The 26,826-nt window shown below is 41.8% G+C and overlaps 1 protein-coding gene across 4 annotated transcripts in view; it reads right to left on the reverse strand.

The window, feature by feature from the left end:
• Positions 1 to 26,826, reverse strand: part of LOC112076530 (uncharacterized) — a 47,217-nt gene that overhangs the window by 5,880 nt on the left and 14,511 nt on the right. For 2 of the 4 annotated variants that reach the window (XR_002895207.2, XR_011477773.1), the window contains exons 5-7: positions 24,003 to 24,101; positions 21,037 to 21,108; positions 8,938 to 9,030 (exon numbers count right to left, since the gene is read on the reverse strand). Coding sequence is in view for 1 of the 4 variants with exons in the window: in XM_024143279.2 (XP_023999047.1) it covers positions 8,938 to 9,030; positions 21,037 to 21,108; positions 24,003 to 24,101; positions 25,246 to 25,308 (327 nt within the window). In the remaining 3 variants the exon portion in view is untranslated. Of the gene's footprint in view, positions 1 to 8,937; positions 9,031 to 21,036; positions 21,109 to 24,002; positions 24,102 to 25,245; positions 25,698 to 26,826 lie in introns of those variants that run through there. The other 2 variants (XM_024143279.2, XR_011477774.1) reach the window with 2 other exon arrangements.

A 26,826-nucleotide genomic window follows, 5' to 3' on the forward strand; every position in this document is an offset into this window, starting at 1 on the left:
CATTGCTGTTTGCCACTCAGACCTCTCTGCAACATATGAATTCGATCTTCCCCCTGCCAAATCTGGCTAACGGGTTCAGATTGTCAGCTAGCCATTTTTCTGACCGTCGGTGATATCATATGGAGCATCTTACATTGGAATAAATGTCAATGAAAAACAGCTGAAACAAATGAAAAGGGATGTTACTGTCATTTCACTGATGTTGACTGGGTTAGCTTTTGTTAGCTGTTGTTTTTCTAATAATCCCCATACATTATCGGGTATTGATAACAACCCTCAAGGTTCTTTTGCCTTCACTCGGTTATATATATATATTATATAGAACCTTTTATAGTAATGGGTTCTTTACTCTTGTCCAAAGAACCAAAAGGTTCTATAAAAGAAACCCTAAATGAACCCTTTTTTCTAAGAGTGTTGGTTATTAAAAACCCCATAACATGTGTACAGTACTGTATACATGAACATAGTGTCTATGGTAGTTTAATGTTTGTGAACTTAACAATAAAGACCTTCAATTTTCTCCTTTCCTCCCTTATCCCTCCTCTTCTCCTTCCTTCCTTCGCTCCTCCATCCTCTCTTCAAGGTCCAGGACGCAGTGCGCTGTCGGATAGGGGGATGTAAAGTGACAGCGAGAACTCACGGACTCATGCAAGAATGGACAGGTGCAGATCATGGTGAATAACATTTCATTTCATCCATATTAGACCCTAACCACTACTAGTCTGGCCCCTGATCTGTTTGTGCTGTCTTGCCAACTTCTGGGACCAGGCTACGTAAAAACATCATGTTGGTCCTTTTCTCCAAATACTGCCCTTCACATTATATAATCCCAATCCCAAATCGCCACTAGACCTACACCCAATGCACTTGTGGGGTTTTGAGAGGATTTGAGAGTTGTCGATTTTGGCCCACTAGGGCCTCCCGAGTGGTGCAGCGGTCTAAGCCACTGCTTTGCAGTGCTAGAGGCATCTCTACAGGTTCGATCCCAGGCTGTGTCGCAGCCGGCTGCGACCGGGGAGACCCATGTTGGGCGCACAATTGTCCGGGTTAGGGGAGGGTTTGGCCGGCTGGAATGTCCTTGTCCCAATGTGCTCTAGCGACTCCTTGTGGCGGGCCGGGTTCATGCACGCTGACTCAGTTCACAGTTGTACGGTTTTTTTCCTCTGCCACATTGATGCGTGTCGCTTCCGGGTTAAGCGAGCAGTGTGTCAAGAAGCAGTGCGGCTTGGCTGGGTTGTGTTTCGGAGGACGCAACAGCTCTCGACTTTCGCCTCTCCGAGTACGTACGGGAGTTGCAGCGATGGGAGAGACTAACTACCAATTGGGGAGAAAAGGGCTAAAAAAAGGGACTAATTTCCTAGTCAAAATTGATGGTCTATTTCCAGTCCCTCCTAAAGATATTTTCTCAGCGACCTGTAATCAGTTATTTTTCATATTTTCTTCACATTTTTATTGACTCGGCGGTGACTGCGGCAGGTTTGTTTAGCCTACAAGTTACACGGAAGGTTACTTTGTCCAAAATCGTAATACTCTTGTAAATCATAAAGACATGAAGTGCTCCCAATGTCGACCAGGTCACAACGTTATGTCATTTGATATTAGTTATGAAGGTTCCGACGCTGACCACTCCTTCCCCTTTAGTTTTATTTATCACACAGTCATTTACTGTAAATTTTGGTCTCTTGAATGGGCCGCTAGGAATGTTAGGAGGCTGATGATTTACTGCAAATGACCAAAACACGTTTTTTTGATTGGAAAGTACTTGTCGTGAATTTGTTCTTCAAAGCTGTCAGGTTCAGAAGTTTTTCCTTGCCTCAAATCACTGACCTGAAAAAGATATGGCCCAGGGTTGTTCCTGGTGATGTCACATGTTCAGTATATGAATGGTCTTATTTATGAGGAAACCTACTCCTGCCAAAGTTAACACGGAGCGCTGTGCTAAAAGCAGTCATATCAAATCAATTGGTTAAATCCAGAGTGTTTCCAACAGTCATTTTCCAAATGGTATAATCCTGAATTAATCCCTCATCATAAAAGGCTCAAGGCGACTCAATGAAAAGGGCACACTTTACTGGAACCCTGTGTTATAAAAGCCTTCATAAGCCTGTTATAGACATGACATGACATAACAGCCATAACAGTAATAAGAAGGCCTTATGATTTAAGATTTCCATAAACTAACTTGAGAGGATAGGAGGACATCTTGAGAGTAATTGAGGACATATTGAGAGGTTAGGAGAACATATTGAGAGGATAGGAGGACATATTGAGAGTATAGGAGGACATATTGAGAGGATAAGAGGATATATTGAGAGTATAGGAGGACATATTGAGAGGATAGGAGGATATTATTGAGAAAAGGAAGTATAGGAGAAGAACATATTGAGAGGATAGGAGGACATATTGAGAGGATAGCGGGGGGCAGAGGACAATATTGAGAGGATAGGAGGACATATTGAGAGGATAGGAGGATATTGAGAGGATAGGAGGACATATTTGAGAGAGTAGATAGAGACATATTGAGAGGATAGGAGGATATTGAGAGAGGAATGGAGGAAGACTATTGAGAGGATAGGAGGAATATTGAGAGAAAATACAGAGATAGGAGGATATATTTGAGAGGGATAGGAGGACATATTGAGAGGATGAGGATATATTGGAAGGATAGGAGGACATATGGAGAGATAGGAGGACATATTGAGAGGATAGAGACATATTGAGAGATAGGAAGGAGATAAGGTTGAGAGGATAGGAGGCATATTTTTGAGAGATAGGAGGAATATTGAGAGGATAGGAGACATATTAGAGGATATGAGGAATATGAAGGTAGGAGACATATTGAGAGGATAGGAGGACATATTGGAGGATAGGAGGATATTATTGAGAGGATAGGAGGACATATTTGAGAGAGACTAGGAGGACATATTGAAGAGGATAAAAAGAGGATATATTGAGAGGATAGGAAGAAAGACATATTGAGAGGATAGAGAGGACATATTGAGAGGATAGGAGGATATATTGACGAGATTAGAAAAGAGGAACATATTGAGAGGATAAGGGAGGATATATTGAGAGGATAGGGAGGAGGACATATTGGAGAGTAGGAAGGACATATTGAGAGGATGAGAGGAATTATGAGAGGATTGAGGGAAATTGGAGGGATATGAGAGGATATTGAGGGATGAGATAAGGATAGGAGGACATTTGGAGGAGGAGGATATATAGAGATGAGGACATATTGAGAGGATGGAGGATATATGAGAGGCATGGAGGAATATTGAGAGAAGGAAGGACTATTGAGAGGATAGCGAGGACCATATATTGGAGAGGTAGGAGGATATATTGAGAGGATAGGAGGATATATTGAGAGGATAGGAGGATATATTGAGAGGATAGGAGGACATATTGAGAGGATATGAGGACATATTGGAGGATAGGAGGATATATTGAGAGGATAGGAGGACATATTGAGAGGATGGAGGACATCTTGAGAGTTTAGGAGGACAATATTGAGAGGATAGGAGGACATATTGAGGAGGATAGGAGGACATATTGAGAGGATAGGAGGATTGATATGGATAGTGAGGTATATTGAGAGGATAGGAGGACATATGAGAGGATAGGGATTATTGAGAGATTGAGGACATATGAGAGTAGGAGGATATATTGAGAGGATTAGGAGGACATATTGAGAGGATATGAGGACATATTGAGAGGATAGGAGGATATATTGAGAGGATAGGAGGACATATTGGAGGGATGGGAGGACATCTGAGGTTTAGGAGGACATTTGAGAGGTGGAGGACAATTGAGAGTGAGGAGGACATATTGAGGGATAGGAGGATATATTGAGAGTTATGAGGACATATTGAGAGGATGGAGGACATATTGAGAGGATGGGGACATATGAGGTAGGAGGATATATTGAGAGTATAGGAGGACATATTGAGAGGATAGGAGGACATATTGAGAGGATAAGGAGGATATATTGAGAGGATAGGAGGATATATTGAGAGTATATGAGGATATATTGAGAGGATAGGAGGATATATTGAGAGTATGGAGGATATATTGAGAGTATAGGAGGATATTGAGAGTATAGGAGGACATATTGGAGGATAGGAGGACATATTGAGAGGATAGGAGGACATATTGAGAGGATAGGAGGATATAATGGAGTATAGGAGGACATATGGATAGAGAGGAATATTGAGAGATAGGAGGACATATTGAGAGTATAGGAGGATACATATTGAGAGTATAGGAGGATATATTGAGAGTATAGAGAGGACATATTGAGAGGATAGTGAGGACATATTGAGAGGATAGGAGGACATATTGAGAGGATAGGAGGACATATTGAGAGGATAGGAGGATATATTGAGAGGATAGGAGGATATTGAGAGGATAGGAGGACATATTGAGAGGATAGGAGGGTATTGGGGATAGTGACATATTGAGAGGGATAGGAGGACATATTGAGAGGTAGGAGGACATTGAGAGTATAGGAGGATAATTGAAGTATAGGAGGATATATTGAGAGTAGGAGGACATATTGAGAGGATAGGAGGACATATTGAGAGTATGGAGGATATATTGAGGATAGGAGGACAAGAGAGAATGAGGACATATGAGTATAGGAGGATATATTGAGAGATAGGGATGAGGGATAGGAGGATATATTGAGAGGATAGGAGGATATTATTGAGAGGATAGGAGGAATATTGAGAGGATCGGGGTATATGAGAGCATGAGGATATATTGAGAGGATAGGAGGATATATTGAGAGGATAGGGGAATATTGAGGGTAGGAGGATATATTGGAGGATAGGAGGATATATTGGAGGAAGGAGAGATATGACGAGGATAGGAGGATATATTGAGAGGATAGGAGGACATATTGAGATCAGTCTTCAGACTAGAGTACAACCATTCAAATGTTCTGGTAGTTCGTTTGACGTTTGAGAATGGTCCCTCCCATTCTCCCTCTCTATCCTTTCTTAATGTTCATCCTCTCTCTCCATGTTTAACTTCTCTTCCGGCATGTTCATTCTCTCTCCTGCATGTTCATCCTCTCTCTCTGTCATGTTCATCCTCTCTCTACATGTTCATCCTCTCTTCCGGCATGTTCATTCTCTTCTCCTCTGCATGTTCAATTCCTCTCTCCCCCTGCATGTTCATCCTTCTCTCCCTGGCATGTTCATCCTCTCTCTTGCATGTTCATCCTCTCTCCTGGCCTGTTCTTTCCCTTCTCCTCTCCATGTTCATCCTCTCTCTCTGCCTTCATGTTCATCCTCTCTCCTGCATGGTTCATCCTCTCTTCCGCATGTTCATCCTTCTCTCTTCCATGTTCATCCTCTCTCCTGCATGTTTCATCCTCTCTCTCTGCATGTTCATCCTCTCTCCTGCATGTTCATTCTCTCTTTACATGTTCATCCTCTCTCTGCATGTCATCTCTCTCCTCATGTTCATCCTCTTCTTCCATGTTTAACTTCTCTCTTACATGTTCATCCTCTCTCTTGCATGTTCATCCTCTCTCTCGATCTCTATGTTCATCTCTCTTCTGTTCATCCTCTCTCTTGCATGTTCATCCTCTCTCTTGCATGTTCATTTCTTTGCTGTTATCTCTCTCTTACATGTTCATCCTCTCTCTTTCATGTTCATCCTCTCTCTTACATGTTCACCTCTCTCCTGCATGTTCATCTTCTCTCTTTCATGTTCATCTTCTCTTTCATTGTTTCCATCCTCTCTTTTACATGTTCATCCTCTCTCTTACATGTTCATCCTCTCTCTTTCATGTTCATCCTCCTCTTACATGTTCATCCTCTCTCCTGCATGTTCATTCCTCTCTCCTGCATGTTCATTCCTCTCTCTTACATGTTCATCCCTCTCCTGCACTGTTCATTCTCTCTCTCTTACATGTTCATCCTCTCTCCTGCATGTTCATCCCTCTCTTCTGTTCACCTCTTACATGTTCATCCTCTCTCTTACCTATGTTCATCCTCTCTCTTGCATGTTCAATCCTCTCTCTTCATGTTCATCCTCTCTCTTTACATGTTCATCCTCTCTCTTCCTATGATTCTTTCATCTCTCTTATGTTCATCCTCTCTCTTGTCATGTATCATTCCTCTCTCTCTTACATGTTTCCTCTCTCTCTTACATGTTCATCTCTCTCTTTCATGTTCATCCTCTTCTCCTTACATGTTACCCTCTCTCCCTGCATTGTTCATCTTCTTACTCTTCTTTTCATTTTTCCTTATTCTTCTCTCTTTCATGTTCATCCTCTCTCTACTGTTCATCTCTCCTCATGTCATCCTTCTCTCTTTCATGTTCATCCTCTCTCTTACATTGTTTCATTTTCTCTCCCTGCATGTTCATCCTCTCTCCTCATGTTCATCTCTCTCCTTTCATGTTCATCCTCTCTCCTGCATGTTTCATCTCTTCTTACATGTTCATCCTCTCTCCTGTCGATGTTTTCTTCATCCTCTCTCTTACATGTTCATCCTCTCTCTTACATGTCATCCTCTTCTGCTTTCATCCTCTCTCTTACAATGTTCATCCTCTCTCCTTTACATGTTCATCCTCTCTCTTGCATGTTCCATCCTTCTCTCTACATTTCATCCTCTCTCCTCTTGCATGTTCATCCTCTCTTCTTACATGTTCATCCTCTCTCTTACATGTTCATCCTCTCTCTTGCATGTTCATCCTCTCTCTTACATGTCATCCTTCTCTTCATGTCTCCTCTCTCTTTACATGTTCATCCTCTCTCTTACATGTTCATTCCTCTCTCTTACCATGTTTCATCCTCTCTCTTACATGTTCATCCTCTCTCTTGCATGTTCATCCTCTCTCTTGAACATGTTCATCCTCTCCTCTTACATGTTCATCCTCTCTTGCATGTTTCATCCTCTCCTTCACATGTTCATCTCTCTCTTACATGTTCATTCCTCTCTCTCTGGCATGTTCATCCTCTCTCTTACATGTTCATCTCTCTCCTGCATATTCAAACCTCTCTCCTGCATGTTCATCCTCTCTCTTGCATATTCAACCTGTCTCCTGCATGTACTCTCTTGCATGTGATCCATCTCTCCCTGCTTCTCCTCTCTCTTACTGTCATCCTCTTGCATTCATCCTCTCTCTAATGTCGAACTCTGTTTCATCCTCTCTCTAGCATGTTCATCCTCTCTCTTACATGTTTCCTCCTATCCTCTCAATATGTCCTCCTATCCTCTCAATATGTCCTCCTATACTCTCAATATATCCTCCTATCCTCTCAATATGTCCTCCTATACTCTCAATATATCCTCTTATCCTCTCAATATGTCCTCCTATACTCTCAATATGTCCTCCTATCCTCTCAATATGTTCTCCTAACCTCTCAATATGTCCTCATATACTCTCAAGATGTCCTCCTATCCTCTCAAGTTAGTTTATGGAAATCTTAAATCATAAGGCCTTCTTATTACTGTTATGGCTGTTATGTCATGTCATGTCTATAACAGGCTTATGAAGGCTTTATAACACAGGGTTCCAGTAAAGTGTGCCCTTTTCATTGAGTCGCCTTGAGCCTTTTATGATGAGGGATTAATTCAGGATTATACCATTTGGAAAATGACTGTTGGAAACACTCTGGATTTACCAATTGATTTGATATGACTGCTTTTAGCACAGCGCTCCGTGTTAACTTTGGCAGGAGTAGGTTTCCTCATAAATAAGACCATTCATATTACCTGAACATGTGACATCACCAGGAACAACCCTGGGCCATATCTTTTTCAGGTCAGTGATTTGAGGCAAGGAAAAACTCTGAACCTGACAGCTTTGAAGAACAAATTCACGACAAGTACTTTCCAATCAAAAAAAACGTGTTTTGGTCATTTGCAGTAAATCATCAGCCTCCTAACATTCCTAGCGGCCCATTCAAGAGACCAAAATATTACAGTAAATGACTGTGTGATAAATAAAACTAAAGGGGAAGGAGTGGTCAGCGTCGGAACCTTCATAACTAATACAAATGACATAACGTTGTGACCTGGTCGACATTGGGAGGCACTTCATGTCTTTATGATTTACAAGAGTATTACGATTTTGGACAAAGTAACCTTCCGTGTAACTTGTAGGCTAAACAAACCTGCCGCAGTCACCGCCGAGTCAATAAAAATGTGAAGAAAATATGAAAATAACTGATTACAGGTGCGCTGAGAAAATATCTTTAGGAGGGACTGGAAATAGACCATCAATTTTGACTAGGAAATTAGTCCCTTTTTTTAGCCCTTTTTCTCCCCAATTGGTAGTTAGTCTTCTCCCATCGCTGCAACTCCCGTACGTACTCGGGAGAGGCGAAAGTCGAGAGCTGTGCGTCCTCCGAAACACAACCCAGCCAAGCCGCACTGCTTCTTGACACACTGCTCGCTTAACCCGGAAGCCAGACGCATCAATGTGGCAGAGGAAAAACCGTACAACTGTGAACTGAGTCAGCGTGCATGAACCCGGCCCGCCACAAGGAGTCGCTAGAGCACATTGGGACAAGGACATTCCAGCCGGCCAAACCCTCCCCTAACCCGGACAATTGTGCGCCGCAACATGGGTCTCCCGGTCGCAGCCGGCTGCGACACAGCCTGGGATCGAACCTGTAGAGATGCCTCTAGCACTGCAAAGCAGTGGCTTAGACCGCTGCACCACTCGGGAGGCCCTAGTGGGCCAAAATCGACAACTCTCAAATCCTCTCAAAACCCCACAAGTGCATTGGGTGTAGGGTCTAGTGGTCGATTTGGGATTGGGATTATAAATAGTGAAGGGCAGTATTTGGAGAAAAGGACCAACATGATGTTTTTACGTAGCCTGGTCCCAGAAGTTGGCAAGACAGCACAAACAGATCAGGGGCCAGACTAGTAGTGGTTATGGGTCTAATATGGGATGAAATGAAATGTTATTCACCATGATCTGCACCTGTCCATTCTTGCATGAGTCCGGTGAGTTCTCGCTGTCATCTTTACATCCCCCTATCCGACAGCGCACTGCGTCCTGGACCTTGAAGAGAGGGATGAGGAGCGAAGGAAGGAAGGAGAAGAGGAGGGATAAAGGGAGGAAAGGAGAAAATTGAAGGTCTTTATTGGTTAAGTTCACAACATTAAGACTACCATAGACACTATGTTCATGTATACAGTACTGTACACATGTTTATTGGGTTTTAACCAACACTCTTAGAAAAAAGGGTTCATTTAGGGTTCTTTATAGAACCTTTTGGTTCTTTGGACAAGAGTAAAGAACCCATTACTATAAAAGGTTCTATATATATATATATATATACCGAGTGAAGGCAAAGAACCTTGAGGGTTGTATCAATACCCGATAATGTAATGGGGATTATTAGAAAACAACAGCTAACAAAAGCTAACCCAGTCACATCAAACTGTGAAATGACAGCTAACATTCCCTTTTCATTTGTTTCAGCTGTTTTGCATTGACATTTATTCCAATGTAATGATGCTCCATTATGATATCACCTGGTCAGAAAAATGGCTAGCTGACATCTGACCCCGTTAGCTCAATTTGGCAGGGGGAAGATCGAATTCATATGTTGCAGAGGTCTGAGTGGCAAACAGCAAGGTTCCTACAAACCTGTGTTGTTGCAAACTTAATGCTAGCTAGAAGCARAATTAACAACAATAATAGTATAAAAGCATACACTCTTAGGGAGTGTTCGTAAATTCAATCTGGAGAGCCAGAGTGCGCTCAGTAAATTCAGAGTTGTCAGATTGTCCATTAGTAAATTCAGAGTGTTTCGCTCTCGGAGCAATCAGAGAGCACACTGGACGCTCTGGCCGAGGAGTAACACCGATCTGAGCACCGGTGTGCTCTGAGCACCCAAGCTAACTGGCTAAAGTTGGCTAGCTTGCTAGCTACTTCCAGACGCAAATGAGAGAACACCTCACTCTGACCATTTTACTCACCCTAGCAGAGGTGGTTAGGCTGTTTTCATGTTGTCTAAAGCGTTGGTGACTGTAACTGTGATGCTGGCAACAATTTACTTAATATTTTTTTTTACATTTACTGACACGCGTTCGTAAATTCATCAGTTATTCTGCTCTCTGGCACACTCAGAGGTGAGTGCTCTGAAATCGGAGTAGATAGCCAGAGTGAATTTAGGAATGGGGCTCTATATAGAACCTTTTGGTCAATTCATAATGTAACTGCCCTTCCGATTCAAAAACCAACCCTCATTCCAGCATGACAATGCAAGTAGCCTACCAATAAGCACGTTATTGTTCAACGTATTAAGGTAATTTAATTCAAACATATGAAGCCAAAGTCATATGATAAACTACAGGCTATATAAATACATTTGAAACTTTATTTAACTAACGTTAAACAGAAAAATCCAGGATACTTTAATTCTCCACTTTACAAGCTAGCCAGGAAACTCTTTCAAATAAACATACTTTTTAATGATGGTATGTTCCAAATAGAGCTACAGACCCAGCCTGACATTGGAAATGAGCTAGTTGTTCCTTTTATTTCAGTATTTCAGTGTGGAGTCAGGTGAGTGGACTATGCTTCATGGAGGCATTAGAAGACTGTTGCTGACTGAGAGGTGGTATGTATAAATAATTTATAATAACTTCAGTATAATAAATCTTGGTGATTCAATAGCCTACTTAATCATTACATGACTTTTAACACGCTGTCTGAGTTTTGCAACTTCTGGCAGTAACCAAGAACTATAAGAGGCAGTGAATCTCACTTTCGATTGCTGCTGACAACAACTGCATGTAAGTTGTTCTTTAACATCATAATTATTATATGTCTGCATAGCATTTGGTCTTCATTTTGCAGATTAATTCATGCTTATTTCCAAAGATTAACTTGTGTTTTTGGTCCTTTTTTAGGCAACAACCCAAACTGTACTGGTGGTAGGTAGCCCAGTGGTTAAGGAGTTGGACCTGTGGCAGGAATTGGACCTGTGGCTGAAAGGTTGTTGGTTTGAATCCCGGGCTGGGCGCAGGAAAGAAATGGGTGGAATTGATCTGACAACTGGAGGGCTGCTGGGTTCACATCCTCAAAACATTCCCCTACAGTTGGGCCCTTGAGCAAGGCCCTTAACCCCACAACATGCTCTCCATCCAGGGGTGCTGCACTGCAGATTGAACCTGTGCTTGTCTTAGAAAACCTACCTGATCTTTGTGGTTGGGTCAGTGTTTGAAATTCACTGTCTTAACTGCATGTGTGAAGTCTGCTGTTTGGGGGTGTTGAGAATGGAGCAGAAGCCACATTTTCGTTGTTTGCTGTAACTAATGGACAAAGTTGTACTGTATTGTAAAGATGTCAGCCAGAGTTGACATGGGCCAACATTCAAACAAAGAGATGCCTCCCTGGTCACCGGTGCATATTTCCAAATGATGTTAGCATATACAGTAATGACAATACATTCTAAAAACGATGCTGGGGTTGTTTTGTCCATTATTTAATTGTTTATTAAATTATATTCTTATAAAAAAATATGACTATTTAACAGTGGTAGCCATAATTCATAAATGGCACCATGCAGGGTTCTATATGGAACCCTTTTGATTCAGTGAAGAAAAACCTCTAAGGTTCTGATCACAGAACCCTACAAAAGGGTCCTATATAGAACTTTTAGTTTTTCCATACTGTATATGAAGCAAGCGATTTAACCCTTATGGTTCTTTAAGGAACCTTTCTTTCTAAGAGTGTAGCTACAAACAAATATATTACCTTGCTAATGCTAATATTTGATCATCTATATTGGGTTCTATTATGGATTTTAATATGTTATACCATGGCATTGTTGAACACTCATTTCTGATTGACTTGAAGGGCATTCTAGAGAATATTTTATTTCCCTATAGTGCACAGTATATCAGCACGGTAGAATTCAATGGCTATACTTAATTCTTACATCTTCTATGTTTGAGCTGCTTTTGAAATAAAAAGTTGAATTGAACAAATTATTGACATTGCTGAATTAGATTTTCATAACAGCAAGCTAGGACTGCAACAAGCTCTCACAGTCTCATGTCAGAATTAGACGTTCATACATGTTTCTTAAACATACCATTTTGAAGTTGTTCCAAAAGTAACATTTTGAAGTGTATGGTTACTTCTCTATCATTCCATGGTTCCGTTTTATCTCCAAGGAATTATGGTTAGGTATTAACTCCGAATGATTAAGGTAATATCAAAAACAACTTCCTATCGGGGGATTTGAAAATTCAACCTTTGGAACCAGAGGCTTACGCCCGTCTGCCATCCCTGTCCACAATCCCCTAGCAAAATCAAAGCCTACTTGAAGGTAACAGCGCTCCCCGTTGTCCCTAGTGGCCAGTTTTCACGTCATCTCCTGACGTCCTCAGACACGGATGGACATCGAATACTGACTTGTATCATGCCTGAGGACTGATGGTTTGGTTAGCTAAACTAGCAAGTCTGTTTGTTTGGTTACCAAGTCAACTACTCTCTCTATCTAGTAAACGTGCTAGCTACTTCAGTGGATGTTGAGCACATTTCTACTAGCAAATGAACACATTTCTAGCAGTAAATGTGTTCAATCTGACCATGATATGAAAGAGATAATCAACTCTGGGCTATATGCGATAGCAGAGTGGAACTGACCTTCCATGGAGTTGGATTATATTCCAAAGAAAGCATAGCCCCTTGTTGATTATCCCTCACATGCAGAATAGTTTATTACACTTCATCAACATGCATTGCATCATTATTGGCTTTTAATAAAGGTTAAAAATCTCAGTTTCTTAAATGTGTTTGTTAGCTTTTAATACTACTGTATTCATAAAAAAAACACACAATTTGAAAACATCCAAGGAAAAAGAAAGCGAGAGAATAGAAATAAAGACAGAGACTGAGAAAGTGAGATAGAGAACTGAAGAACAAAGAGCAGTACTGTAAAGTACTTAAATAAAAATACTTTAAAGTACTAGTTAAATCGTTTTTTGTGGTATGTGTACTTTACTGTATTATTAATATTTTTTACTACTTTTACTTTTACTTCACTACATTACTAAAGAAAATAATGTACTTTTTACTACATACATTTTCCCTGAGACTCAAAAGTACTCGTCACATTTTGAATGCTTAGCAGGACAGGAAAATGGTCCAATTCACACACTCAAGAGAACATCCCTGGTCATCCCTACTGCCTCTGATCTGGTGGACTCACTAAAAACAAATGCTTTGTTTGTAAATTATGTCTGAGTGTTGGAGCATGACACTGGCATTCCGTAAATAATAAAACGTAAAAAAACAATTGTGCAGTTTGGTTTGCTTAATATAAGTAATTTGAAATAATTTATACTTTTACTTTTACCTTGATCCTTAAGTATATTTTTTCAATTACATGTACTTCCAATGCTTAAGTATATTTTTACTCAAGTGGTATTTTACTGGGTGACTTTCACTTTTACTTGAGCCATTTTCTATTAAGGTATCTGTATTTTACTCAAGTATGACAAATGGGTACCAAAAGTACACAGTTGTTGAATCTAGATAGGCAGCCAGTCTACTGAGGCTTCCGTTAGGAGGATAATACTATTAAAACAAAGATATGGTGGTAACTGACCCCCAGAGACACAGCGCTCAGAGATATAGCATATTGTTTGCTTGTCTCTGATACTTTCACTAGGTAAGCTAAAGCTGGGTGGTGGGTATGCACTATGACATTTACACCCACATTACCTTTGGCATCACAAGTCACTTGAGAGAGAGAGCTAATAACAAGGCTTTCACATTCAGGCCTGCCCCGAGTGATAAAATACACCTGATGGAACAGCGGCGACTGTGAAAACACACCAATACAGGCACAGACACATGCATACACACACACGATAACATACGCCCTAATACACACATGTACAGATGGATTTTGTGTTGTAGATATGTGGTAATAGAGTAGTGGCAGGAGGGCAAACACTTAATGTGTTGTGAAATCTGTTTTGAATGAATTGTAATGTATTTTATATTGAATAACTGCCTTAATTTTGCTGGACACCAGGAAGAGTACTGGGGATTCATAATAAATACAAATACATTCAACAACTTCACTGTTGAATTTTGGGCATAATGTGCATTGGGGACAATGATAATAATGTAAAATAATAAGATACTTGAACCAGTGCTTAACTTCGAGTGAAATAGGTGCAGGACTCATTTTGAGTGCTGGTACTGTTTATATGTACACTACATGACCAATCGTCGAACATCTCATTCCAAAATCATGGGCATTAATATGGAGTTGGTCCCCCCTTTGCTGCTATAAAAACCTCCACTCTTCTGGGAAGGCTTTCCACTAGATGTTGGAACATTGCTGCAGGGACTTGGTTCCATTCAGCCACAAGAGCATTAGTGAGGTCAGGCACTGGTGTTGGGCGATTAGGCCTGGCTCGCTGTCTGCGTTCCAATTCATCCATTCAATGCAGGCCAGTAAAGTTTTTCCTCACCGATCTAGACAAACCATTTCTGTATGGGCCTCGCTTTGGGCATGGAGGCATTGTCATGCTGAAACAGAAAAGGGCCTTCCCCAAACTGTTGCCACAAATTTGGAATCGCAGAATCATATAGAATGTCATTGTATGCTGTAGATTTCCCTTCATTGGAAATAAGGGGCCTAGCCAAAACCATGTAAAACAGACCCAGACCATTATTGCTCCTCCACCAAATTTTACAGTTGGCACTATGCATTCGGGCAGGTAACGTTCCCCTGGCATCTGCCAAACCCAGATTCGTCTGTCGGACTGTCAGATGGTGAAGCATGATTCATCACTCAAGAGAACGCGTTTCCCCTGCTCCAGAGTCCAATGGCGGCGAGCTTTACACCACTCCAGCCCGACGCTTGGCATTTTGCATGGTGATCTTAGGCTTGTGTGCGGCTGCTCGGCCATGGAAACCCATTTCATGAAGCTCCCGCTGAACAGTTCTTGTGCTGATGTTGCTTCCAGATGCAGTTTGGAACTTGGTAGTGAGTTTTGCAACCGAGGACAGATGATTTTTTAGCGCTACACACTTCAACACTCGACGGTCCYGTTCTGTGAGCTTGTGTGGCCTACCACTTCGCGGCTGAGCCATTGTTGCTCCTAGACATTTCCACTTCACAATATTAGTACTTAAAGTTGACCGGGGCAGCTCTAGCAGGGCAGAAATTTGATGAACTGACTTGTTGGAAAGGTGGCTTGCTATGATGGTGCCTCATTGAAAGTCTATTGCCAATGTTTGTCTATGGAGATTGCATTGCTGTGAGCTCGATTTTATACACCTGTCAGCAATGGGTGTAGCTGAAATAGCTGAATCCCCTCATTTGAAAGGGTGTCCACATACTTTTGTATATACAGTGCATTCGGAATGTATTCAGACCTCTTGACTTTTTTCCACATGTTGTTACGTTACAGCCTTATTCTAAAATGGATTAAATAAAAAAATGTCCTCATAAATTTATACACAATACCCCATAATGACAAAGCAAAAACCTTTTTTTTCTCCTTTGACAAAAAATGTGCAGTGTGTAACCAGCTTAACATGGATAGGACACATGAATGCACATATACAGATGCACATATCACACACAATAACGACACTGACACGCTGTGATGACAAATCGTGTCTATGACCAAAGGCCATATTTAGACATCCATTTTGTTTCAGGTTCTTTCATTCATCTCTTTTATTGCATTCAGTTTGTTTTATTCTCCTTCATTTGATTATTTTACGACAAAGTGTGTTGCTGTTTTAAATTGAATTTAATTCAGCTTGATTTGAGTTTGATTTGAAGTGTGGTTGTTATCCCTGACTCAATAAACTCTGCTAATCTGTAATCTGTGTCCCACCATCCCTCCATGATATCAGTGAACCATGTCTTCACCTGAGGACAGAGACAGTATGACCTGACCTCAATCTGAGAGGCTGAGTAGGACAACAAATCGCAACCCTATGAGTGGAATCTGAGAACAGAACACTGAAGTGAGCTGCAGAGCCAAAGAAAAGCCATCTTCACTCACAGTGGGTGTTCAGCATGTGGGTTCCGTTGTGTGGTGTGTGTGTGTGTGTGTGTGTGTGTGTGTGTGTGTGTGTGTGGTGTTGTGTGTGTGTGGTGTGTGTGTGTGTGTGTGTGTGTGTGTGTGTGTGTGTGTGTGTGTGTGTGTGTGTGTGTGTGGTGTGTGTGTGTGTGTGTGTGTGTGTGTGTGAGAGAGAGAGAGAGACTGCATATTGGATCAGAACAGAGGCAGTGTCAGATGAATTGGGCATTTACCGCATTATCGCCTCTCTCTCTCTCTCTCTCTCTCTCTCTCTCTCTCTCTCTCTCTCTCTCCTCTCTCCTCTCTATCTATCAATTCAATCAATTCAAGGGCTTTAATGGCATGGGAAACATATGTTAACATTGCCAAAGAAAGTGAAGTAGATAATAAACAAATGTGAAATAAACAATAAAAATGAACAGAAAACACCACACTCACAGAAGTTCCAAAATAATTTAGACACTACAAATGTCATATTATGTATTAATTACAGTGTTGTAACGATGTGCAAATAGTTAAAGTACAAAAGGGAAAATAAATAAACATAAATATAGGTTGTATTTACAATGATGTTTGTTATTTACTGGTTGCTCTTTTCTTGTGGCAACAGATCACACACCTTGCTTCTGTGATGGCACACTGTGGTATTTCACCCAATAGATATGGGAGTTTATCAAAATCGGGTTTGTTTTCAAATTTTTTGTTGATCTATGTAATCTGAAGGAAATATGTGTATCTAATATGGTTATACATTTGGCAGGAGGTTAGGAAGTGCAGCTCAGTTTCCACCTCATTTTGTGGGCAGTGTGCACATCTTGAGAGTCTGCCTACCTTTCTACCTTTCTCAATAGCAAGGCTATGCTCACCGAGTCTGTACATAGTCAAAGCTTTCCTTAAGTTTGGGTAAGTCTTAGTATCGGCCTACTTAAGTATCAGCCTAATACTTCTCTGCATGCATTATTTGGTGTTTTATGTTGTACAGTACACAGAGGATATTTTTGCAGAATTCTGCATGCAGAGTCTGAATTTGGTGTTTGTCCCATTTTGTGAATTATTGGTTGGTGAGCGGACCCCAGACCTCACAACCATGAAGGGCAATGGGTTCTATAACTGATTCAAGTATTTTTAGCCAGATCCTAATGTATGGTATGTCAAATTTGATGTTCCTTTTGATGGCATAGAATGTCCTTCTTGCCTTGTCTCTCGGATCGTTCACAGCTTTGTGGAAGTTACCTGTGGCGCTAATGTTTAGACCAAGGTATGTATAGTTTTTTGTGTGCTCTAGGGCAACGGTGTCTAGATGGAATTTGTGTTTGTGGTCCTGGTGACTGGACCTTTTTTGGAACACCATTATTTTGGTCTTACTGAGATTTACTGATCTAGGTGCTGCTGTAGGCCCTCCTTGGTTGGTGACAGAAGCACCAGATCATCAGCAAACAGCAGACATTTGACTTCAGATTCTGGTAGGGTGAAGCCAGGTGCTGCAGACTTTTCTAGTTCCTCGCCAATTCGTTGATATATATGTTGAAGAGGGTGGGGCTGTTTTTTGCCTATTTTAAACGCACACCTGTTGTTTGTGTACATGGATTTTATAATGTCGCATGTTTTTCCCCCAACACCACTTTCCAGCAATTTGTATAGCAGACCCTCATGCCAAATTGAGTCGAAGGCTTTTCTGAAATCTACAAAGCTTGAGAAGACTTTGTCTTAGGGTGTGCAGGGTGATTACGTGGTCTGACGTACGGTAATTTGGTAAATAGCCAATTTGACATTTTCTCAGTACATTGTTTTTACTGAGGAAATGTATGAGTCTGCTGTTAATGATAATGCAGAGGGTTTTTCCAAGGTTGCTGTTGACGCATATCTCACGGTAGTTATTGGGGTCAAATTTGTCTCCACTTTTGAAGATTGGGGTGATCAGTCCTTGGTTCCAAATATTGGGGAAGATACCAGAGCTTAGGATGATTTTAAAGAGTTTTAGTATAGCCAATTGGAATTTGTGGTCTGTATATTTTATCATTTCATTGAGGATAACATCAACACAACAGGCCTTTTTGGGTTGGAGGGTTTGCATTTTGTCCTGTAGTTCATTCAAGGTATTTGGAGAATCCAGTGGGTTCTGGTAGTCTTTAATAGTTGATTCTAAGATTTGTATTTGATCATGTATTTGTTTTTGCTGTTTCTTCTTTGTTATAGAGCCAAAAATATTGGAGAAGTGGTTTACCCATACTTTTCCATTTGGATAGATCATTATTTGTGTTGTTGTTTGATTATTGTTTGCARATATTCCCGGAAGTGGTTAGAGTCTATGGATTCTTCAATTACATTGATGTGCTGTTCCTTCTTTTTCCATAGTGTATTTCTGTATTGTTTTAGTGTTCACCATAGTGAAGGCGTAGWCTCAGGTTWTCYGGGTCTCTATATTTTTGGTTGGACAGGTTTCTCAATTTCTTTCTTAGGTTTTGCATTCTTCATCAAACCATTTGTCATTGTTGTCCATTTTCTTCGGTTTTCTGTTTCACATTTTTAGATTAGAAAGGGAAGTTGAGAGGTCAAATATACTGTTAACTCTTTCTACTGCCAAATTTACACCTTCAGTTTTACAGTGGAACGTTTTGTCAAGGAAGTTGTCTAGAAAGGACTGAATTTGTTGTTACCTAATTGTTTTGGGGTAGGTTTCCACACTACATTCCTTCCATCTATATAAATTCTTAATATTACTCAGTTCCTTTGACTTTGATGCCTCACGATTGAGTATTGCACTGTTCAAGTAGACTGTGATTTTGCTGTGGTCTGATAGGAGTGTCAGTGGTCTGACTGTGAACGCTCTGAGAGACTCTGGGCTGAGTAGTCTTCAGTACTACTGCCAAGAGATGAGCTATAGGTCTACCTACCATAGGAGATCCCTCGAATCCTACCATTGACTACGTACAATCCCAGCGTGTGACAGAGTTGCAGGAGTTGTGACCCGTTTTTGTTGGATATGTTGTCATAGTTGTGCCTAGTGAGGCATATGGGGGAGGGAATGTTGTCACCTCCAGGCAGGTGTTTGTCCCCCTGTGTGCTGAGGGTGTCAGGTTCTTGTCCGGTTCTGGCATTTAGGTCGCCACAGACTAGTACATGTCCCTGGGCTTGGAAATTATTGATTTCCCCCTCCAATATGGAGAAGATGTCGTCATTAAAGTATGGGGATTCTGGTGGGGGGACATAGGTAGTACACAGGAGGACATTTTATCTCTATCTATTTTCAACTAGCTTTCTCTCTCTCTCTCCATCCTCTCTAAGTTAACTCTGATTCCCTGCTGGGTACTTTGGCACGCTAATGGCTAGGTCATTCTCATTTCACAGTCAAATGGGTTTCCTTTGGGTCTATAATGTACTCCCTCCCTCCCCCATGTTCACCCTCTCCCCTTTGTGTTCTTCATTATCCCTGTCTCCTTTTCTCTCCCTCTATTTTCTCTGTCACCTCTCCCTCCCTATTTTTCTCCCACTCCCCCTCCTCTCTGCTAAGGTCATTATTTTCATACATACACCCATGTTCCTTACCGCTCTCCTCATTTTCTCCATCCATCCATCTCTCTCCCTCCTCTCTCTGTTTATCACGGTTTCTTTATATACATCTGTTTTCTCACTCCCTCCTTCTCCCCCACTCTCTCATTTTGCTAATCACATTTTCTATACATCTGTGTTCTCTCACTCCCTATTGGATAAATAACATTTTCCACAGATGTCTGCATGCTCTCTTAACCACTCTCTTTTCCCTCCTTCCCTTCCTCGTTCTCATACACACATTGTTGCTCTGCAACACACCATCTCTATAGATCCATGAACTCTGTTCATTCAAGCCCAATCATCTTCTATTCCAACCCTCTGCCTCTGTTCCTCTCCTCAACTTCTTGAGACTGTCTCTCATCCCACTTTGCTCTCCTTCTCTCCACATCTCTCCAATCCAGAGGTAGCCTACTCTCCTTACCCGTTGTGCTGCAGCTATTAGGGATTAGGTTCAGTCCCTGGCAGAGATTTTCATATTTACTCAAATAATTCCCGGATTTAGTTGACTAATCCTACGCTTTTGTGATATTGATTTAACATATATGGCTTAGCGCTTCTGGCATTTAATATTATGTTTTAAACTACTGTATCAGTTTATCCAATAACCTATTTAACTATGCATATCGTAGCTGGAGGAGAGGCTTGGAGATGCCGCGTAGGCATGGAATGGATCAAACCCCAGTGGATTGTGGGTAGCTGGGTATTTGGGCATACTAGGGGGTAGTTTGCCATTGTGTGTGTGTACGTGTGTGTACGTGTACGTGTACGTGTGTGTGTGTGCTTTCGAGTATGTGTGTGTGTGCATGTGTGTGTGTGTGTGCATGCATGTGTGTGTGTGGTAGATGGGTATTTGGTCTCACTAGGGGCCCTGTGTGGGTCTGTGGTGAATGGGTATTTGGTCTCACTAGGGGCCCTGTGTGGGTCTGTGGTGAATGGGTATTTGGTCTCACTAGGGGCCCTGTGTGGGTCTGTGGTGAATGGGTATTTGGTCTCACTAGGGGCCCTGTGTGGGTCTGTGGTGAATGGGTATTTGGTCTCACTAGGGGCCCTGTGTGGGTCTGTGGTGAATGGGCATTGAGGGCATTAGAATGGGGACTTATCGTCTTACTTCATACAGTGTCTTATTAATCTCTTTATAGGCGCGCTGCATCATCTGGACAATGCTGTATTATATTAATATATGCTGGAGCTGTTGGCATATTCACAAGAGTAATCCTTCCCATGTCTGAGCTGATTCTCTGTCTAGCTAGCTAGCTGGTACTGTACACTTCAGTAGGAGAAAGTCAACATACAGTAAACACACAGATAGACAGACAGACAGACAGACAGACAGACAGACAGACAGACAGACAGACAGACAGACAGACAGACAGACAGACAGACAGACAGACAGACAGACAGACAGACAGATACACGTGTGTGTTTACACACACACACTAACCTCGCGGCGCATGACACAGTGCACAGTAATGATGACGAAGCCCTGGACAGAGTCAAAGACAGCAAACAGGACCTGAAAAAGAGCAGAACAGAAGTCAGTTAGCATATACAGTAGATAGAGAGACAGAGAGAGAGAGAGAAAGTGAGACAGAGAGAGAAAGAGAAACAGAGAGAGAGAAAGAGAGAGAGAGATATAAAGTGAGCGAGAGAGAGAGAAAGAGAGAGAGAAAGAAAGAGAGACAGAAAAAGGAGAGAGAAAGAGAGAGAGCGAGAGAGAGAAAGAAAGAGAGAGAGAAAGACAGAAAGAGAGAGAGAGAAATAAAGAGAGAGAGAGAAAGAGAGAGAGAGAGAAAGAGATAGAGAATTTGGGAAACTTATTTTGATCATCTACATCCCACAAAAAGACTTGCAACATAAGCAATTAGAAATCAAGAAAAATTGAACATCCTTGAATCAGTCATTAAAAACAACCTAAATCCATTAGATTACCCAATAACCCAACAAGAAATAAATGAATAGCTCAAATCTATAAAATCAAAGAAGACTTGTGGTCTAGATAACATTGAAATGAAATGCTGAAAAACAGCACACCTGAGTTACAAAATGCTGTGCTTAAATTGTTCAACATGGTATTAACTTCTGGCTACTTTCCTGATGTCTGGAACTAGGGGCTCATCTCCCCTATCCACAAAAGTGGAGACAAATCAGACCCCAATAATTACAGGGGAATTTGCGTAAACAGCAACTTGGGAAAGGTTTTCTGTAGCATTTTGAATTCAAGATTTCAAACCTTTCTTCAAGAAAAAAATGTAATACGTAAATGTCAAAATGTCTCCCCAACCATCGCACTACTGACCACACCTTACACACTAATTAATAAACATGTCCATCAAAAAAAATAGGGCAAAATCTTTGCTTGCTTTATTGACTTAAAAAAAGYATTTGATTCTATTTGGCACGAAGTGCTATTCTACAAAATTCTCCAACGTGGGCTTGGTGGTAAGGTGTATGACTTAATAMAATGTATGTACACAGAAAACAAGTGTGCAATAAATATCAAAAACCAAAGAACAGAATTATTTTCACAACGTTGAGGTGTGAGACAAGGCTGCAGTTTGAGTGCAAATCTTTTCAACATTTATATAAATGAATTAGCAGAAATGTTGGACCATTCTCCAGCCCCAACACTCACACTATTTGACAGAGGTACCAACCAAAGAAGGTCTTCAACAGAACCTTAACATTCTAGAGCAATATTGCCAAAATTGGGCCTTGGCAGTATTTTTTTTTGTTGTAAATCATGATTTTCCCCCCAAAAAACAGATCAGAAACACAAATATAAATTCACCCTGAACAACACCATAATTGAACAGACAAAAAATGACTCATACCTTGGTCTGACGATATCTGCATCGGGAATCTTTAACATGCAGTCAATGCACTCAAAGAAAAAGCCCGCAGAGCATTGTATGCAATAAAAATGTAATTGTTCAAAATCAACATCCCAATTAGAATTTGGACCAAAATATTTGACAGTGTAATCCTACCAATAGCTCTTTACGGAAGTGAGGTTTGGGGGCCACTCAATAAACTGGACTTTAATATGTGGGACAAACATCCAATTGAAGCCCTACATGGAGAATTCTGTTGAAAAATTCTAGAAGTCCAGAGAAATACACCAACTAATGCATGTAGGGCAGAATTGGGCCGCTTTCCAGTAATAATGAAAATACAGAAAAGATCATAAAATTTTTGGCTAAATTCAAGTCAAAATTCAAGCACTTCAAACCCAAGAACTGAGCACAGAAACAAGCCCTCTCAGTCAGCTGGTGTTGGACTTAACCAACCAAGCTGACACCATCACTGCTTCAAAAGTAAGAATTCCAATAAACAAAATCATGAACCAATCAAAGGACTCATATTTACAACATTAGAAAAACGAAACAAAATCCCAAAGCCGACTAATTTGCTATTTTTATAATTTTCCTAAACAGAGAATATGAATTGGCTGATTATCTCTACTCTGTCAGAGATACGAAGCAGAGACAGATCCTTACCAAGTACAGGCTGAGTGACCACCGATTGGCAATAGAAACTGTCAGACATAAAAAGACATGGCTACCCAAAGAGGAGCGTGTACGTGGTCACTGCACCACAGGGGAGGTAGAAACAGAGATGCACTTTCTCCTTTACTGTGATAAATATTCCTCACCAAGAGATTCATTATTCACAGAAATGACTCCATTTATTCCAAATGTTTACTTATTAAGCCCAGAGGAAAAACTAAAAATACTCATGGGCGAAGGAGCAATGGCTCCTCTTGCAGCCAAATATGCATTTGCCTGCCATAGCCCGAGGGACACTGAATAATAACATCTGCACAGTAAACAGTAACTTACTTATTATTAGTATTAATGTTATTACTATTATTGTTATTACTATTATTGTTATTACTATTATTATTGTTGTTTATCATTCCAAATAGTAATGGTATGGGTAGTAGGGTGATGGTAATGATAGCAGTTTAGTGATGGTGGTGGTAGTAGTAGTAGTAGTAATAATGATGGTAGTTGTAGTACTGATGTAATGGTGAAGATGACAGTTATTTAGTTATAAGTTAGTTATCGTTTCATTTTCCATGTTTAGCCTTTTATATGTAATACCTTTCTACTATATTGTTGTTATTTTTGTATTTCATTTTGTATTATTATTTACTACCATTTTATATTATTATTTGTTATTCTTTATAATTTTATTACAATGTATATTGTATACATTGTTGCTTTGGCAATATTGACACAATGATTTTATGCCAATAAAGCAGATTGGTGCATGCAGGTGTGTGTGTGGTGTGTGTGTGTGTGTGTGTGTGTGTGTGTGTGTGTGTGTGTGTGTGTGTGTGTGTGTGTGTGTGTGTGTGTGTGTGTGTGTGTGTGTGTGTGTGTGTGTGAAGACAGCATAGTGTACCTGGAACAGTGTGAGCGGCGGTCGGTGATGGCCAACACAGCAGACATCCAAGTCAGAGCCAGCAGAGGGAGAACTACACAGGAACTCCACAGGGATGCCCTGAGAGAGAAGAAAGACCGGAGAAGAGGGAGAGGAGATGGAGAAGATAGGAGAGAAGAGGAGATGGAGAAGATAAGAGAGAAGAGGAGATGGAGAAGAGAGGAGAGAAGAGGGAGAGGAGATGGGGAGGAGAGGGGGAGGAGAGGAGAGAAGAGGAAGAGGATATGGAGAAGAGAGAGAAGAGGGAGAGGAGATGGAGAAGAGAGGAGAGAAGAGGGAGAGGAGATGGGAGGAGAGGGGAGAAGTGGGGGAGGAGATGGAGAAGAGGTAGAGAAGATGGAGAGGAGAGGGGAGAAGAGGGGGAGGAGAGGAGAGAAGAGGAGAGGAGATGGAGAAGAGGGGAGGACATGGAAGGAGAGGAGAGGAGAAGAAGAGGGAGAGGAGATGGAGAGGAGAGAAGAGGGGGAGGAGATGGGGAGGAGAGGGGAGAAGAGGGGGAGGAAAGGAGAGAAAAGGGAGAGGAGATGGGGAGAGGGGGAGAGAAGTTCAGCCTCCAGAATCTGGGATGGCAATTCTCTCATAACACATTCACACATGCGAGTGTGCACACAACCACACACAAGAGCACACACACAAACCCACAGTGACACACGAGCACGCACACAAACCCACATTGACACACACGAGCACGCACACAAACACAGAGTGACACACACGTCCGTTGCTCTCCAGACGGTGTGATGGATGTAGAACGCGGCCAGGTGAGAGACGGATAACTGACAGCTGTCTATAAGGGGTCTGCTGATGTGAGAACCCAGCATGAGTGTGTGTATGTGTGTGTTCCCTCTGGTTACCCATGAAATCTGACACCAATTGAATATGTTCATGCTGTCATAGTTTCATATCCAGAGTGTTAGACTGTCAGAAAGACAGGCAGATCTGTCTATAGCCTCAGAGAGAGAGAGAAAGAGAGAGAGAGAGACAGACAGAGAGATGGAAAGAGGGACAGAGAAAGAGAATGAGAGAACCGGTGAGGGAGAGATGTAGAAAGAGAGAGAGATGGAAGAACAGAGATGGTCATATTGACTCTCAGACAACTCTCTTTGCACCCCACCAATGAGAGAGTGAAGAAAGGACAGGAGAGAAGACAGAAAGAAAGAGACAGAGTGTGTGTGTGTGTGTGTGTGTCTGTGTGTGGACTAACATGGCGCTGCTGGCTGTAGAGCTGGACATAGCTGTACTTGAGATCACACCACACTTGGAGCATTTCAGGAGCAGTCTGCTACGCGACGCCTCCAGCGGTGGACTTTAAGACACACAAACACACACACACACACGACAAGGGAGGATACACACACGACGAGGGAGGATACACACATGACGAGGGAGGATACACACATGACGAGGGAGGATACACACACGACGAGGGAGGATACACACACGACGAGGGAGGATACACACACGACGAGGGAGGATACACACACGACGAGGGAGGATACACACGACGAGGGAGGATACACACACGACGAGGGAGAATACACACGACGACGGAGGATACATACAACGAGGGAGGATACACACACGACAAGGGATGATACACACGACGAGGGAGGATACACACGAGGGGTAGGGCACAAACACAGGCAAGGTGGGAGGAAGGGGAGGAAGGACACACAAAAGACAAAGGAAAACACACAACCGGAAACACACACACACACACACATTTAACAAGTAATGGGAGCATTGGGGCGCAAACCACATACACACATTCACACACATGAGAGTGAGGAATGGATGGTTGTGCGGTTGCAAAGGAAGACAAAAAGTACAGAAGGACAGACATAATGGGCACATGGACAAGAAGAGAGGGAGAGGAACACAGAAAAAAAGGAGAAAAATGTTCAAACCTCAAAGTAGTAGCAATGGACAACAAGTCAGAATACAAAGATCATGACAGAATGCAGTGACAGAGAAACGCAAGCGAGAGGAAGTAGAGCAGAGAGAGAGAGTGAGTGAAAGAGAGGGAGCAGTGAGAGAAAGTGAGAAAAGAAAGAGCAAAGAGGACGCAGAGGAACAGCCAAACAATATAGCTAACACTGATTAATAAGAATGTACAGTGAGACAGACGGGAACTGCCAGGACCAACTGTTTCTCTCCCCCCAGCGTGTGTGTTTTCTGTCCATGACCTATTTCAGTGATGATTAGTTCGTGTGGGTGTTTGGGACAGGCCAGTCTAAACAGCTTGTTGAGGTCTTCTGCTAATGGCCTGTCTGGGGGCCCTGGTCATTACCAATAGGCCTCAGTGGCTCAGTGCTAGAACCATGATACCGATGTGTCTGGACAGTAATAAAGTCATGGTTCGGGCAGAGTGAGTCAAGTTGGTTTGGTGTGTTTGTGTTGAATGCTCTATGTGTGTGTTGAAAGCGGTGTGCACATTGAAATAAGTGTTTTTTATTGATATCGCTGTGCGTGTACAAATGTGTGTATGTGTGTGTTGGGGGAACTGTGCTGAGGGTTGTTTAGTGCTGACTCAATGTGAAGCTTCATTGACTCTTGGAGTGCTTTCCCTCACATCCGAAACCAGCCGCAGACTGGTGTGTGTGTGTGTGTGTGTGTGTTTCTAGTGCAGTTGGTGTGTGTGTGTGTGAGTGTGTGGGTGTAGTGTGCGTGTGTGTGTGTGTGTGGTGTGTGTGTGTGTGTGTTGTGTGTGTGTGTGTGGTGTGTGTGTGTGGGTGTGTGTGTGTGTGTGTGTGTGTGTGTGTGTTGTGTGTGTGTGTGTTGTGTG

The sequence above is a fragment of the Salvelinus sp. IW2-2015 genome, unplaced genomic scaffold (assembly GCF_002910315.2).
Source record: "Salvelinus sp. IW2-2015 unplaced genomic scaffold, ASM291031v2 Un_scaffold3813, whole genome shotgun sequence".
Classification (NCBI taxonomy): Eukaryota; Metazoa; Chordata; class Actinopteri; order Salmoniformes; family Salmonidae; genus Salvelinus; species Salvelinus sp. IW2-2015.